Genomic DNA, 13,958 nt, shown 5'->3' with positions numbered 1-13,958 from the left:
CCTGTGTAGCAACCGCTTGCATGGATAATGCTTAGACACCAGGCAAGCCCTTCATCCTATTTTTTTCTCCCCCCTTTTTTTTTTAAATGAGAACTAAGGTTTCCCTGTAGTTGGGAAAGAGATCACTAAAAAGCAAACAAAACAAAACAAAAATAAAGTCTGAAGTTATTTACTTATTTTTGGACAAAACCCAAGATGTTGCATAATATTTGTGTTGGATGTTTTTCAGACGACTATATAGGAAATATATTAAAAACCATTCACAATGTAGTTATGTACATGGTATATCATACTGCCCAGTGGGTAATGTAACATTTATACACACACACAGAGAGACATCTATAAAATGTTTACAAATGTTTACAAAATATTCAGTATGTATTACAAGTTTCAATATTTATTTTAAGATAAACCAGACCTATGAATAGATCAACAAAACCTTGTTAAACATTGAAATATAACTTCAAGTAGATCCTCAACTGTTTTATGACATTAGTTTCTTTTATTGGATCCCGTCTTCTGTGTACATTATTTCTTTCTTTTGCTTAGAATGGCCAATGATGCATCTCTGTTCTTTTCTGTCCTCAGTGAATGTGAGAAATGTTAGGAATACTCTCTCTCACAAGACCTAGGAGTTGTGCCCGTGTTTACTGTTTTGCTCCTGAGTCTCATTTAGTTTCCAATCATCACATAATTCTTGTTTTTTTTTTTTTAAGATTTATTTATTTTTTTATTTAAGAACTGGGGTACAGGGCAGAGGTGTGAGGGGTGAGAGGACTCACCAGAGACAGAGTGGGGAACACAACAGGCAGACTGACTGAAATACACTGCTGAGGGTAGCAGTGGGCGAGACAGGAGAGGTCTGCTGTGCCATGTGGGTAGCTCCCTGGCTGGCCAGGGATAGAACTCATGCTGTAGAGGCTGTGGATAGCTCGATAGTGCTGTGCTTAACCCATTGTGTCACCAGGAAAGCCCACAATTCTTGTTTATTATGTTTATTTAGTTTTACTAAAGTAGCATCTCAAGGGCGCTTCAGATTTTGTGTTGTGAGGAGACGCCCAAGCCATGGGCGCAGGAGGCCTCGCCCCCTTCCCTGACTGTTACTCCACTTTCTGGCCTGATGGCTGCTCTTTTAGGTTCTCTGAGATTTAGCTTCTGTAACTGCTCACTGAGTTATTATGGACATCGAACAAACTAGTGACTATAAAAGCACTATTCAAATGTAAATTATGAGTTATTATTAGTGAAGTTTCTATTTTATTCCAAGACAAAGGAACACTGGTAGTCATTCATTTGTGTGTGTGTTTTTTTTTTTTATTCTCATCATTCGCTTTACATGTTTTTCCTTCTATTTCTGTCTATGCTTCTCTTCAAATTTTATAAGTCTAAAATAGTGTCGTCATTTTTGAGTCATGGCTGTGAGTCAGCCATTGAGAATATGAATCAGCTGAAATTAAGGGAAGAATCATCTCAAGTCCAGTAGGACCTGACATTATGGCGTCAACTTGTGTTGAAGACAAAGAAACTTCTTTCATTGTAAAGTTCTAAATGAATCCCTAAGTCAAAGTAGTATGCTAGACCTTATAGGGAAAAGAATCAGGGAATGCAATAAATAAAGAGTCAGAGGAATTTACAAATAGCTTCAGAGGGCAATTTTGAACCTGCAGGTCTAGTCACCTATAATCATCCTTGAAGACAAGAATATCATAATCTCAGCAAGCTAAATAAAGGAGGCCAACCAGTGAATCAGGCCTATAGTTATGCAATGGCTTGCCTTGCAGTTCCAAAAGCTTGCTGACAATAGGTTCTCTTTCTCTCCACCCTTTCTTTGAAGTTTCTTGACCCAGGAGCGTTGAACACCTGTTAGAAGCCCATGCCTAAATCAAATTCCTTAGGCATTCGTCATTATCATCTGCCATGTTTCCATTGTGATTGATGTGTTCGTAAACCAGTGGTTCAAGTTCATCTGTGCAACTCTAATGCAGGAGTTGCAATCTTTGATTTTGAGCCATTGTCCCCTTTGGGTGTCTGGTAGACTCTAGGGACCTCTTCTCACAAAGGTGTTTTTAAGAATGTAAATCAAAATATGTAGGATACTAAGGAAAACAATTTTATTAAAAAGAGTTATTTAATGCATTTTAAAATATAAGCTATAGTACTACATGCTTCTTTATTAACACGTTAAATAAGATCTAGTGGTGGGTTTAGTATATGTAATACACATTCAGAGTATACTGAATGTACCAAAGGTCGTAGATGTATGTTACTGCTACTTCAAGGTTTGGGTAACAGCTGTTGATGGAAAAAAGTCACAATGGTGACAAACGATTGTAGTTTGTTACCTATATTTATAATTGAAGGAAATACTTAACGTCAGCTACAGATTTGCAAAAATCTGTGAAGAGTCTTTACACCATCCAAATTTATAGACCCTTGGAATTCCATTCAAGAGTCCTCTGGGCCTCCATGGACTATAGGATAATCACTACTGCCAGTGTGATTTCCTTCCTACTGACCCAAAGGACAGCCATGTGGAGTAAGAAGAATTGCATTATCTTCATCTTCTTGGCTCTCTCTCCTTTTAAAACCCAATATCCTCAGCTTATCTCCAACGGCAGACTTGAAGCATCACTTTTCAAAAATAAAGGTGGTAAACCAAAAGGATGATACCTAGGCACTCATGTTTATTTACTTGTTTGTTCCTGAATCACACAAAGTGTTTCCAGACAAATGTCTGAGGAAATGACTCAACTTGATACAAGTTGAGTCGAAACTAGATGAGGGAATTTCTATGAATAGAAAAAAGGAAATTCAAATTGTGTGGTAGGTTTAGGAAGTATGGAAATGAGATCATACTTAGAGAACATTAAATTTAAATTTACTTTTGAAAATAATGTTTTTTTTGAAGTGGTAAGTAATGTGTCATCTAGTTGGTGGGCAATACTGAGGGTGATGGCAACCACTGGTGTCTCTGGGAAATAGACTAAGTTAGCCTCTGCTGAAGACAGTTGCTCCTCATGGGAAGTGGGGATACTGAAGTGCAAGAGGGCAGCTTTCCAGGTTAGCCTTGCTGTTATCTTTGTACTTAATTCAATGCTATGTCTCCCACAGAAGGAGTGTGGCCCACGGCATTCTGCATTTCTCATTTTTCCTTTTTTTAAAAAAAATTATTGAACTAATATTGGTGTATACAATTACATAGGTATGTTACATAGACCCAGAAGTCTAGTTTTCATCCTTCACCATACATTCAACCCTTTTCACCTGATTTACCCAACCCCATCCCCCCTACATTTCTGGTTACCAGTATTTTTTTCTTAGAGTCTAAGAGTTTGCTTTTGTTTTGTTTGTTCATTAGCTATGTTTCTTTATCTTCCACATGTGTGAAACCATATGGTGTTTGTCTTTCTTTCCAGGTCTTATTTCACTTAGCATAATGCCCTATTGCACACAGCAGGATTTCATCTTGTTTTTGTAGGTGAGTAGCATTCTATTGTGTGTATGTGTGTGTGTACATCTTTTTTATTCAATCATCAGCTTCTTTTCAATTCTCTCTTTCTAAGAATCATATAGTTCAACTTTGGTCTCAGATTAGGGCCACTGGGATTAATGCAAACTCTCCAGCTGTGCTTAACACCACCGTCTGCACTTGTACTTGCTAACACCAGCCATGGAATCCTCTCATTTTCCATCCCTTTCACAGAAGGCTAATGGTGAAAGTCTCAGCCATGGCTTTATCCAAGGGTGTAGTTTTAAAACTGAGCTACAGGAAAAATACCACTGAAAGTTTCCCTAGAACTCATCTTTGCAGTGTTTTAAACAGAATTGGGAAGCATTTGGGGTCCCTTGCTCCCATGAAGAATTTGTTCCATGCTTTTCTTTATAGAAGCTATTTCCTTCCTGGAACATTTAAAAAACCACTGCACACAGTGTTCTGGGAGCTGTAGGAGGATTAAGAATGACCTTTAGCTGAGGAACCAGGCAGCACAACTACAGCTGATTCTGACCTATTTTCTTTTTATGTGTATAATGTTGCACCTCGAGGGAAAACACTGGCAAGGTCCCAAGCCAGCCTCAATCCAACTCTAAATATTCTCAGAGAAATGGCCTTCGGTTGGTAGAGAAATTGTCTAAATATACACCAGGGTAAATCCCAGTTTAAATCTGCTAAAGGTGCTTTCATTCAAAGGTGGGAAGGGGGCTGGGATTTCTTTGTCAAGTACAGACATAGGATAAGATGATGCTACACCTCACCCCAGCTGCTGCTTGATAGTTTGTGGAGCACTTCACATTGCCTCGTTTGATTCTTTTAGAGATAAGGTTAATTAAAGCAATGATATAGCTAAGTTATACAATTATATACAGACACAATTAACAAGGGGTAAGAGCCCTCATCTTTATTTTTAATCTTCCTATGTGTTTAATAGTTAATAAAACAGATATGCTAATTAAGAGATGAATCACAATACACAAAGTTAATTAGGAGAATAAACACTTATGAAACACCTACTGTGAGCCAGCATTGTACAATGGATTATTCCACTTGATCCTTATAACAGCTTGGTAGTCTTAGGTATTCTACCAATGGCAAAACTGATGGTGAGAGGATTCACTGAGGGTACACGGTAAGTATATGATCTGAGATGGCCACCTCTGTCACATCTGGGGAAGATTCTAGGATGCAGGAGATCAGCAGAGCCGGCTTCCTCTTCCAAGGCTAGCATCCCTGTTCTGTGCATGACTGGGGTAGGGCTAGGTACCAGACCGAGAGCCAGGTGGGAGGGAGGACTGGATGCAGCCTCAGAACATCCATGTTCAACTTCATTGGCATGTGGTGAGCTAGAGTGCTTCCTGGTGCCTGAGATTCCAGCAGCACCATGACGCGCTGTGAGATCTCTGGAAGTTGTCATTCTGTTGGACATGGTACCTGTGCTCCAGCCCACATCGCCGTACATATTGATTCTGCATTCCTGACTAAAATAAGTGAATTTTTGTGTTGAAAAATCAAAATGAATTTGAGTGAAAATGGGAAATTGCTAAATTTTACCAAATATGGTGAGTTGGACTAAATAGTAATGTAAGGAAGTTACTGGGCAAGAATTGTCTATACTCCCCCCAAACACAATTTCTTTTTAGGAGATGAGACAGGGAGGATGAAAATATGGTAACTGCAACCATCTTAGCAGTGGGTTAATCAGATTCAAACAAGCAGCTACAGATGAACATAAATTACCAAACAAAATATTAGAGAGCTGGAAGCCTCCACCATAGTTCTTGCTGACATCTTGCTTGGGTGACCCACTCACTCCAAAGGTCAGAGAATATGGTGAATATGGCTAAAAAATAGTGTGCTAATCAGGCCCATTTTGAAGCCTGTCCTCCCTTGGCTGAGCCTGATTCCTCTCTAAAATCTGGAAACAAATAGCAAACCGGGTGAGAACAGCTTTCTCTTCAGAGCAGAGTCTCTGTTTTCATGTAGACTTAGACATATTAATAACACCAAAGCAAATACAAGCAAAAATTAAAAGGAGGAAAGAAACTCACAATCAAAATGCGGATGAAGAAGAATGCTCTGAAGAGGGCCTCCCCGTGGTGCAGCGGTTGAGGGCTGGGTTGCGAGGCTGCCCGCAGCCTCTGCAGCGCCGGTTCAATCCCCGGCCGCCGGCACGAGGGTCCCACATGGCGCGCAGACCTCTCCTGCCGCCCGCTGCTCCCCTCAGCAGTGTATTTCGTCGGTCTGCCTGTGCTGTTACCCGCTCTGGCTCTGGTGAGTTCTCTCACCCTCCTGCGCTTCTGACTGTGCCCAGTGCTTGTATAAATAAATAATAAAAATAAAATCTTAAAAAAAAGAGAATACTCTGAAGAACTTTTCCAGCCAACCAAAGAATTTCAGCTGCATAATTATCTGCACACTCAAAGAAGTTAAAAATATATACACACAAAAAGAAAAATATTTTCTTTTTGAAAATAAGTTCAAGATGAAATATAAGAGAGCAAAGAAAAATAATCAAAAGATATATAAGCTAAGAGTGGTGAAAGAAATGGAAGATGGTAAAACTGTCCTAGAAAAGAACATCATATTAAAACAGATGGTGAAGACACATTCAGTAATGCAGAGGTGAGACTAAAGAAAATGGTATTTACAAAATACAGAAAAAAACAAATAAATTAAGTAGAGAGAAGATGAACTATGAAAGACAGCCAGTAGCCAGTCAGGTGTGGGATAGGAGTATACCTGAAGTAGAAAAGAGAACAAATGGAATAGAAAATAAGAATGTCAGAAATAAAACTAAGAAAACTTCAATGAAATAAAATATGACCCTGCTCTACAGATTGAAAGAGATTTCAGGAAAAAAGGAAAGCAACCCTGATATCAGAAAAATCAACACAAAGACACCATAGTGATTCAAGTTACTAAATTATAAATGCAATATTAGAAACACCTGGGTTTTTAGTCTGAAAAAGCAGGTTTCCTATAACTGGCAAAAGAGCAGATTGATCAGATTTCTTGACAGAGATAGTCAATTAGAGAAAAAGTGAACAACAACATCTGGTTGAATTGAGATGAATCAAAATAAATGTCAAAAGACTGGGGCAGAATCCTGAATCCATTTAAATAAGGAATGAAAACTAAATACATGCAAATTTATGATTAAAAAATAGACTGTAATTATTGTAAATCCTAGATATATAAATATACAGTGAAATATAATGTAATAGTCCAAAACTGCCAGTAGGAAAATAAACATTTTTTCTTCTCCTCATTCATAATATGGAACCAGAGCTACCATCAAAGAAAGCTGAATTCAAGAAACAAAATTTACTTGATTACTTTTAGAAATCGATTTGTAATATTTAAAACTTTTGATTTGTAAATGATTTCTGAATATCCTCTACACAGTCCTTATATTTTATGATTTTGTGTTTTTTCATGCTTTGAGAGGAGTCTGTGAGGCAAGGTAAGAGACTGTCAGCAGGGATGACGCTTAAAATATAACAGCTAAAAAGGAGTGAGAATGTTTCTGGCCATTGTTGGTCATTTCACTTTTGCATTATTAGGAATAATCTGAATCTCTATCAGCAGCATTTAAATTATGAAATGATGATATAAGTAAGCAATAGAATACCATGCTGTTGTTAAAAATGCTAAAATAAGTCAACAGAGACTGACATGAAGTGAGGGTCAAGTAATGACATTAAGTAAAAATTAAGTTGCAGATCTCTGGTTTAATATCCTATTTGCATAAACAAAAAAAAACAGTGCATGAATATGTACTCTCAGTGGCTCCCTGGGGAGTGTGAGGTCAGTAGTAGGGGCTTCTACTTTCTCCTTTTCAAACTATTATTTCATTAATTTTATGGTTTTACTTTATTGCTTATGTACTATTTGAAGTTTGCAAAGAGGCATTTTTCTTTATAAGAGATTAAGAAAAAGACAAAGAACAAACTTGAATTTTTTATTGGATGACTATAACAGCATGGTCAGTGAATTGGAGAGATAATTTAGTGGTATTGATTTTCCAAGGAGTATCCTTAAAGGTTTTTTCCCACCAAGAGGTGAAAACTTACTCTGGCCATGATAGAGCACCTCACCTCCAGGTGGCTAACAGGAGGAGGGCCTGGTTACAAGAGCAGATGGAGGCCTGGGAAAGCTGCAGTGGTCTGTGGAATGGCTTAGACTCCAGGGTGGTGTTAGAAGGAAGCGGACTCCTAGCAGGCTGAAGGGTTGACCTGGTTTGAAGTTGCCAAGGCAGTGAAGGATGCTGGCCTAGAACACAGGCAGGGGAATGGACATTTTACCTTCTTTAAAAATGTTTACTTCAACACGACTGAGAGGAAGAATTAAATTTCAAGGAGGTAGAATGTGAGTTGGCTCTGAGGAGACATGCTGGTTCCCTCAGAAACTTGGTAAATCTTGGGGCTTAGAGCTAAGTCCGAAGGCACCACAGCAGGACGAGAGGTACAGCAGCATGACAAGATTTGTGTTCACCACCTGGTGCTGGTACCATATGACCCCTCCAAACCTGTTTCTTCTTGGTGGGATGTCCCGCTTCCTGTGATAAAAGGTTTTGAAGGAGAATCAATTGGGAACCTGTGTGAAAATGCTTAGAAAGGGAAGAAAGCACTGTAATGTGGGCTATAAAAAAATCCACCTAACTCCCCCACTTTTGCACATTTTCATTGCCAGAGTTGCTTTATCTGCTTCTCTGACCTCTGGCACCTTTCTCCTCATAGGTCTTGCTTGAAATTCCTGCTTGCTCACCAATTACCTAGCAAGCGTCACACCGCACAGATGGTCTGCCTGTCTGCTGACAACACAGAGGGCGGGTTGGCCATTTTAATGGTGCAGATGTTATTGCTGTCTCTGGCTGATAGGACTCTATCAGTGTGGCCAGGACTTGTTGCTGTAACCCCAGAAACCTCCACCAACAGAGGGCACCTGCTAATCTTGGCTCTGTCTGCACTCATCATGCACCAGCCTCCCACCCAGGAAAGAGAGCCGATTTCTGGGAAAGGTTGGTAGTCACTGTTCCTCCCCAGCTCAGAATTTCCCACGTGAAATCTTACGGGCCAGGTTGAGATCCACTGGCCACAAAACTGATACCTCTCAATTTTGGCAACTTTCCCAAGAACTAATTTAGCAACACGAGAAGGCCATGAGATAAGAACCTCAAATACCAAACGCCTGTGATAAGACAATAACCTGAAGCACAAGCAGTTCATTTTCCCAGAAATGCTTGGTAAGGGAAGAGCAACAACTGAGTGAAAAAGTTCAACAATCAAAAAGCAGTACCCCGAACGCCTTTGGCTAATGAAAAGTGATTTGGAAAAACATGCATTCAGTGTGTCTAAAGGCCTTATCTCTGAGCCTTGCCAATATGTTCTCTCTTCCTAGTACCCTCTTCTCTCCTCCAGTTCCCACTCATCTTTCTGATATTAGCTTCCAGGCCTTATCCTGTTCCTTCATGGCTCCATGCGCCACGTTTTCATTTTGTGGCATTTACAATCGAAATAAAATATTTGCGTAATTCTCACTCATCTTCTTCAAAGGTGAATTCCCACCACCTAGCACAAAGCCTTAGTGCACTCAAATATTTGTTTTATGAATGCATAAACATATATGACCGGGTTTGAAGTCACCAGACAATGGATGCCATCTACCCTCAGTATATAAAGCAGGATGCTAGACCATGTGGAGGGCTTCCAGAGAAGGCTGTCAGAAATCCAGTGTTGCTCTCTTAGCTTCTGGTTCATCTCACTGGCATGAGGCTGAAGTTGAGAAGTCAGCTGACAAGGGGAATCAACCCTCACAGAGAGTGGAGAGTGTGATTTCCTTACCACAGCCTACTGACAGTGGCGTCATAAAGACCGGTAGATGTTGGCCAGGATGCAGAGAAAAGGGAAACCTTCATTCACTGTTGTTATATAAATTGATGCAGTGAACTATGGAAAACAATATGGAAGTTTCATTAAAAATTAAAAATAGAACTGCCATATTATCCTGCAATCCCATTGAAATTGAAATTAATTTCTTGGACCTCCCTGGTGATGCAGGGGTTAAAGTCTCAGCACTATCAAGCTATTGCCAGCCACTGTGGGCTGAGTTTGATCCCTGGCCAGTGAACTAACCCAGATGGCACAGCAGACCTCTCCTGTCTCACCCACCGCTCCCCTCCGCAGTGTATTTCAGTAGATGTGCTTGTTCTGCTCCCCACTCTGTCTCCAGTGAATCCTCTCACCCTTCCCCGCACCGCACTTCTGGTCTACACCCCAGTTCTTGTATGCATAGATAAATAAATCTTCAGAAAGAACTAATTTCTCAAAGAGGCATTTATACTCCCATGTCTAATGCAAAACTGTTCACAATAGCCAAGACAGGGAAGAAACCTAAGTGTTCATAGACTAACTCTACACAGACACACACACACAGACACAGACACACAGACACACACACACACAATGGAGTATTATTACTCAGCCTTTAAAAAAGAATCCTGCCATTTGTGACAACATGAATGGATCCGAAGAATATTATGCTAAATGCAACATGCCAGACAGAGAGATAAACACTGTACTTTTTCACTTATATGCTTTTATGTAGAATCTAAAATAGTCAAACTCATAGAAGCAAATTGGTGATTTCCAGGGCCTAGGGGGATGGTAACAGGGAGGTAATAGTCAAAGGGTACAAATTTTCAGATTGATAAATCCCCCCCCCCCACACACACATACCACATCATCATCATAAAAATGGGGAGAGGGAAGTTGGGGAGGTGATGGATATGTTTGTGGCCTTGAGGTGATGGATTCACAGGTACATATCCTCAAATCCGTTGATTTGTAGACATTAAATATGTACAGTGTTACACATGTGAATCATACCTCAATAATGTGGTTTAAAAAAACACCTGATTTGGGATTCTTAAGGCTTGGGGGGTCACAAAGGGCTGGTGTCTGATTCATGGCTGAAATAAACAACCCTACAGCCGAGTCCAGGGCGCATTTAGGAAGCCACTGCAGGGCAACGGGTCACCCGTGCTGACATTTGTTTATGGCTGGGGAGGAAAAGTGGGTGAGATACCAGGTCCTTGAAAGAAGGGCTGTTTCCTACCTGAGGAGACTGTGCAGCCTTATTATGGGATGACTGGCCGGAGGGACGGCCCTGCCAACCTCCTGAGAGGCTGGAGGAGCACAGGGCACTGTTCAGGGTGCCCAGTCCGCAGGCTGACAATGCCCGGAGGAACCAAGGTCGCACTGCAGAGGTGACTGTAAATAGGATCTCCCTGCCCCTAGAGCTCCTCCTGCCCCTCTGCTCCTTCAGCCCCATGGGATGCAGAGTAGTGGGAGGAGCGGGGAGGGTGGCAAGAAGCACTTGGCTTCCAGTCTAAAGCAAGCCTAAGCTCTAGGAATGGAGACACTTTAATTTTAAATGGATTTCAGAGTTCTGGATATTATACCAGACTGCACTGACTAGTTACAGAAATGAGGGCTATGCTAAGAGTGAACACAGGCCTATTAGAAGCTGTCCAGGAGGCATTGTGAGACCTGTCAGAGGTTTCGTCCCTGGGGGCAGAGAAATTCACCAGAATGGGTTTGTTGGAGTCCACTGAGATCAAACAGTGTTGCTTTGCGATTGCCCCACCCAGACCATCTGGTTGGACACAGTCATATCTATTTAATCCCCACACAAACATGGGCTTTACATATATCCTAACTTCAGAGATGATGGAAGATTTCAGGGTTTAGGCAAATTTTTCTGGGTCACAGTTTCATAAATTGTGAGAGTAGGACTGAGACTAGGACTCAGAGACAGGGGGTAGGGCTCTCTGATCCACTCTTAGCTCTTTATACTACAAAGCACCTTCAATTTTATTCCCCAAACTTCATGTCTTGTTTGCAGGTCCCCCTTTTGAATTGACCTCACAATCTATAAGCCAAGTCAACTTTAACCCAAAGACAGGGAAAATGTATGTATGTAGGCAGGGGGAGGAGCCATAATAGATCATTTGGGCTAGAATAGTGAGTTAAGGGCGGGGGGAGCAGATGGGGTGCTGGTAATTGGCTACCATCGCTATAAAGATTTGCACACATGGGCAGAAAGAGGAAGAAAGGGAAGTAGGAGGTGGCATTGCCTACGGTCCCTAGTGTCCCCTTACAGCTGTTCTCAGCTGTGGAGCTCTGTAGCTCAGGCGGCCCTGAGACCCCTGGAGGCGATATTGGAGCTCCTCTGATGAGGCTGACTTAAGTGAACTCTCCCTGAGAAAGAAAACACTACAGGTGTAAGGGAGGGTTGTTTTTTCACAGGTGATTTTCCCTAAAGTATCTTAGCTGAAATGAACTGTGCCAACCCCCTCTAGTAACTAGGTAACAAGAAGAAGCACTCATCTGTATAGACAAGCTTCTCTTAAGAAGTCTCCCTAGCTGATAATACTGCACCGACAAACAGGTGTTGTGGAACAAGGGGTGGGAGGCAGGATGCTGCTGAAGACCAAGATCCTGGCCTTTTTATTGCTAGAATAATCATACAGCATCAGTTGTGAGGGGAAGGAGGACAAAAGAGAAGGGAGGGGTGAATTAGAAAATGTGCTCTGTCATCTATAGTATCAGGGGTTGTGGGTCTGCCCTCAGGCACTTCTCATCTGCTTAATGACTCGGTATTGTAATTGACATCCAGCCCTAGATCCCCAGCCTTGCTTTCAGCCTTATCAACAAGGCTTTCCACTGATTTGCTTCTGCTGTCCCTTGTCATACATACCTTGGTCCTCCGCCACTCTGTCCCCGCCCCCCCTCTCCTCCCCCCGTTCCTGGTCATACCTTGTGATGTATAAGTTGGGAGTATGTTTCTGCATCGGTTCTTGGCACCCCGGGCATTCCCAGTCATACCTCGTGATGCATAGCCTTTCCAGGGTGATCAAGCTTTAAGCTCTTGGTTGATTTGAAAGGCACCTTGTAAGGTTTGGCTCCTGTGACTGATTGACCGACCAGTTGTGACCTTGTATAGGAATGCAAAACTGCAGGTAACAAAAATGGTGGCCGAACGGCAGCTTGGGATTAGCAGACCCACAGTAGCACAATGGACTAAGGTAGGGTGCCATGGGTGGTTTGGTGATAGGTGCACTATGAAATAACACTTGAGGGGTAGTTTCCTATTCTCCCCAAAAACATAAGATCATATCAACCAATAGTAGCTCTATAACATACAAACAAAACTCTCCCCTGTGAAAACAACTACAGAAGGAGAATAGAAAATTCAAAGTTAGGTTCAGGTTTGGAACCAGCGCATTCAGTTGGTGGTGGCTGTGATATTTGGAGCTGACATGGTAATTGGAAAGATCCACAGAGCAACCGGGAGCAGAGCCTTTCAAAAGATTTGGGTTGTTTCTCTATCAGAAGGGATCTAAAAATCACTGTTTAACAAAAACCTAAATTAACCCAATAGGGTTTTCAGTTCTGGCTGGCTGCTTGTTTGATAGGTAGATTGCTATAAACTCTCCAAGCCCAAATGAAAGGTAGCAAAAAAACATTAGAGAGTCAGCAATAAAAGCATGGTCAGGGCCTCCCCTGGTGGCACAGCGGTTGAGCGCTGGGCTGTGAGGCTGCCCGCAGCCTCTGCAGCGCCGGTTCATTCCCCAGCCGCCGGCGAGGGTCCCACAAAAAATAAATAAATAAGCATGGACAGAAAACATAGTAGTTGCCAAGCATCACTCTACATGTGTGTTATCACCCTTTAAGGCAGGGCTATCCTATTTATGGGGTTCAGGGGTCTGAGGCTGGAGGACTTTCTAAACTTGCCCGTGGACTATGGCTGGTGGACTCTCAGGCAGGCTGTCTGGCTTGACTGCCCTGAATTATTGATACTTGTATGTGGCACATCTTGTTTGGTGCTTTGCAGCCCCTCGTATTTGTATCATTTTTTAGTTGTGGCTGCGGGCTGTTCTCAGCCCCTCTCTAGGAAGCTCCTGGGGTCTCATCATGCTCTGCCATGAGCTGTCATTAAAACATCTATAAAATGAAGGCAGCTATTCTGAATGCTGTTGATGGCTTCTGCTGGCTCCATCATCACTGAACACAAAAGTCCTTTGATTATCTTCAAAATGTCTATCACTTGGAAGGTTACAGAAATGCAAGGCATTGTCAGTAAAAGCACATGCTGAAGCTGGAAAAATGACATATGACATTATCTTTGGACTGCTGTCCTCTGTCCTTGAGAAGTGGGAGAAAATCTACTGAAAAATAAATTATTAGGAAATGAAATCAGAACCTGTCATTTATGATAATAAAAGTAACCTTTGAAACCATTTCATTTCATATACCAAACCATTATAGTCTTGTTTAGATGCTCACATTCCAGAGGTGATTAGAGGTGGGGAAGCCAGCATCAGATGTCCCTTTGATGGTGCCCAGTTAACTATGGCCAAGGAACTCCCAGAGTCGAGTCAGTCTGCCATCACTAATTC

At 41.6% G+C, this 13,958-nt stretch overlaps 1 protein-coding gene across 1 annotated transcript in view; it reads right to left on the bottom strand.

Annotated features, from left to right (window-relative positions):
* Window positions 1-2,688: 2,688 nt before the first annotated feature.
* ELL2 (elongation factor for RNA polymerase II 2) overlaps window positions 2,689-13,958 on the bottom strand; it is a gene marked incomplete at both ends in the record, with an annotated part of 82,934 nt that continues 71,664 nt past the window's right edge. The window contains one exon of the mRNA XM_084232922.1: window positions 2,689-2,789. Within this exon, the coding sequence (XP_084089048.1) occupies window positions 2,689-2,789 (101 nt within the window). The remainder of the gene's footprint in view (window positions 2,790-13,958) is intronic.

Source organism: Talpa europaea (genome assembly GCF_964194135.1).
Source record: "Talpa europaea genome assembly, chromosome: 5".
NCBI lineage: Eukaryota > Metazoa > Chordata > Mammalia > Eulipotyphla > Talpidae > Talpa > Talpa europaea.
Note: the sequence above shows the minus strand (reverse complement) of the source record. Positions and strands in the feature narration are given on the sequence as shown.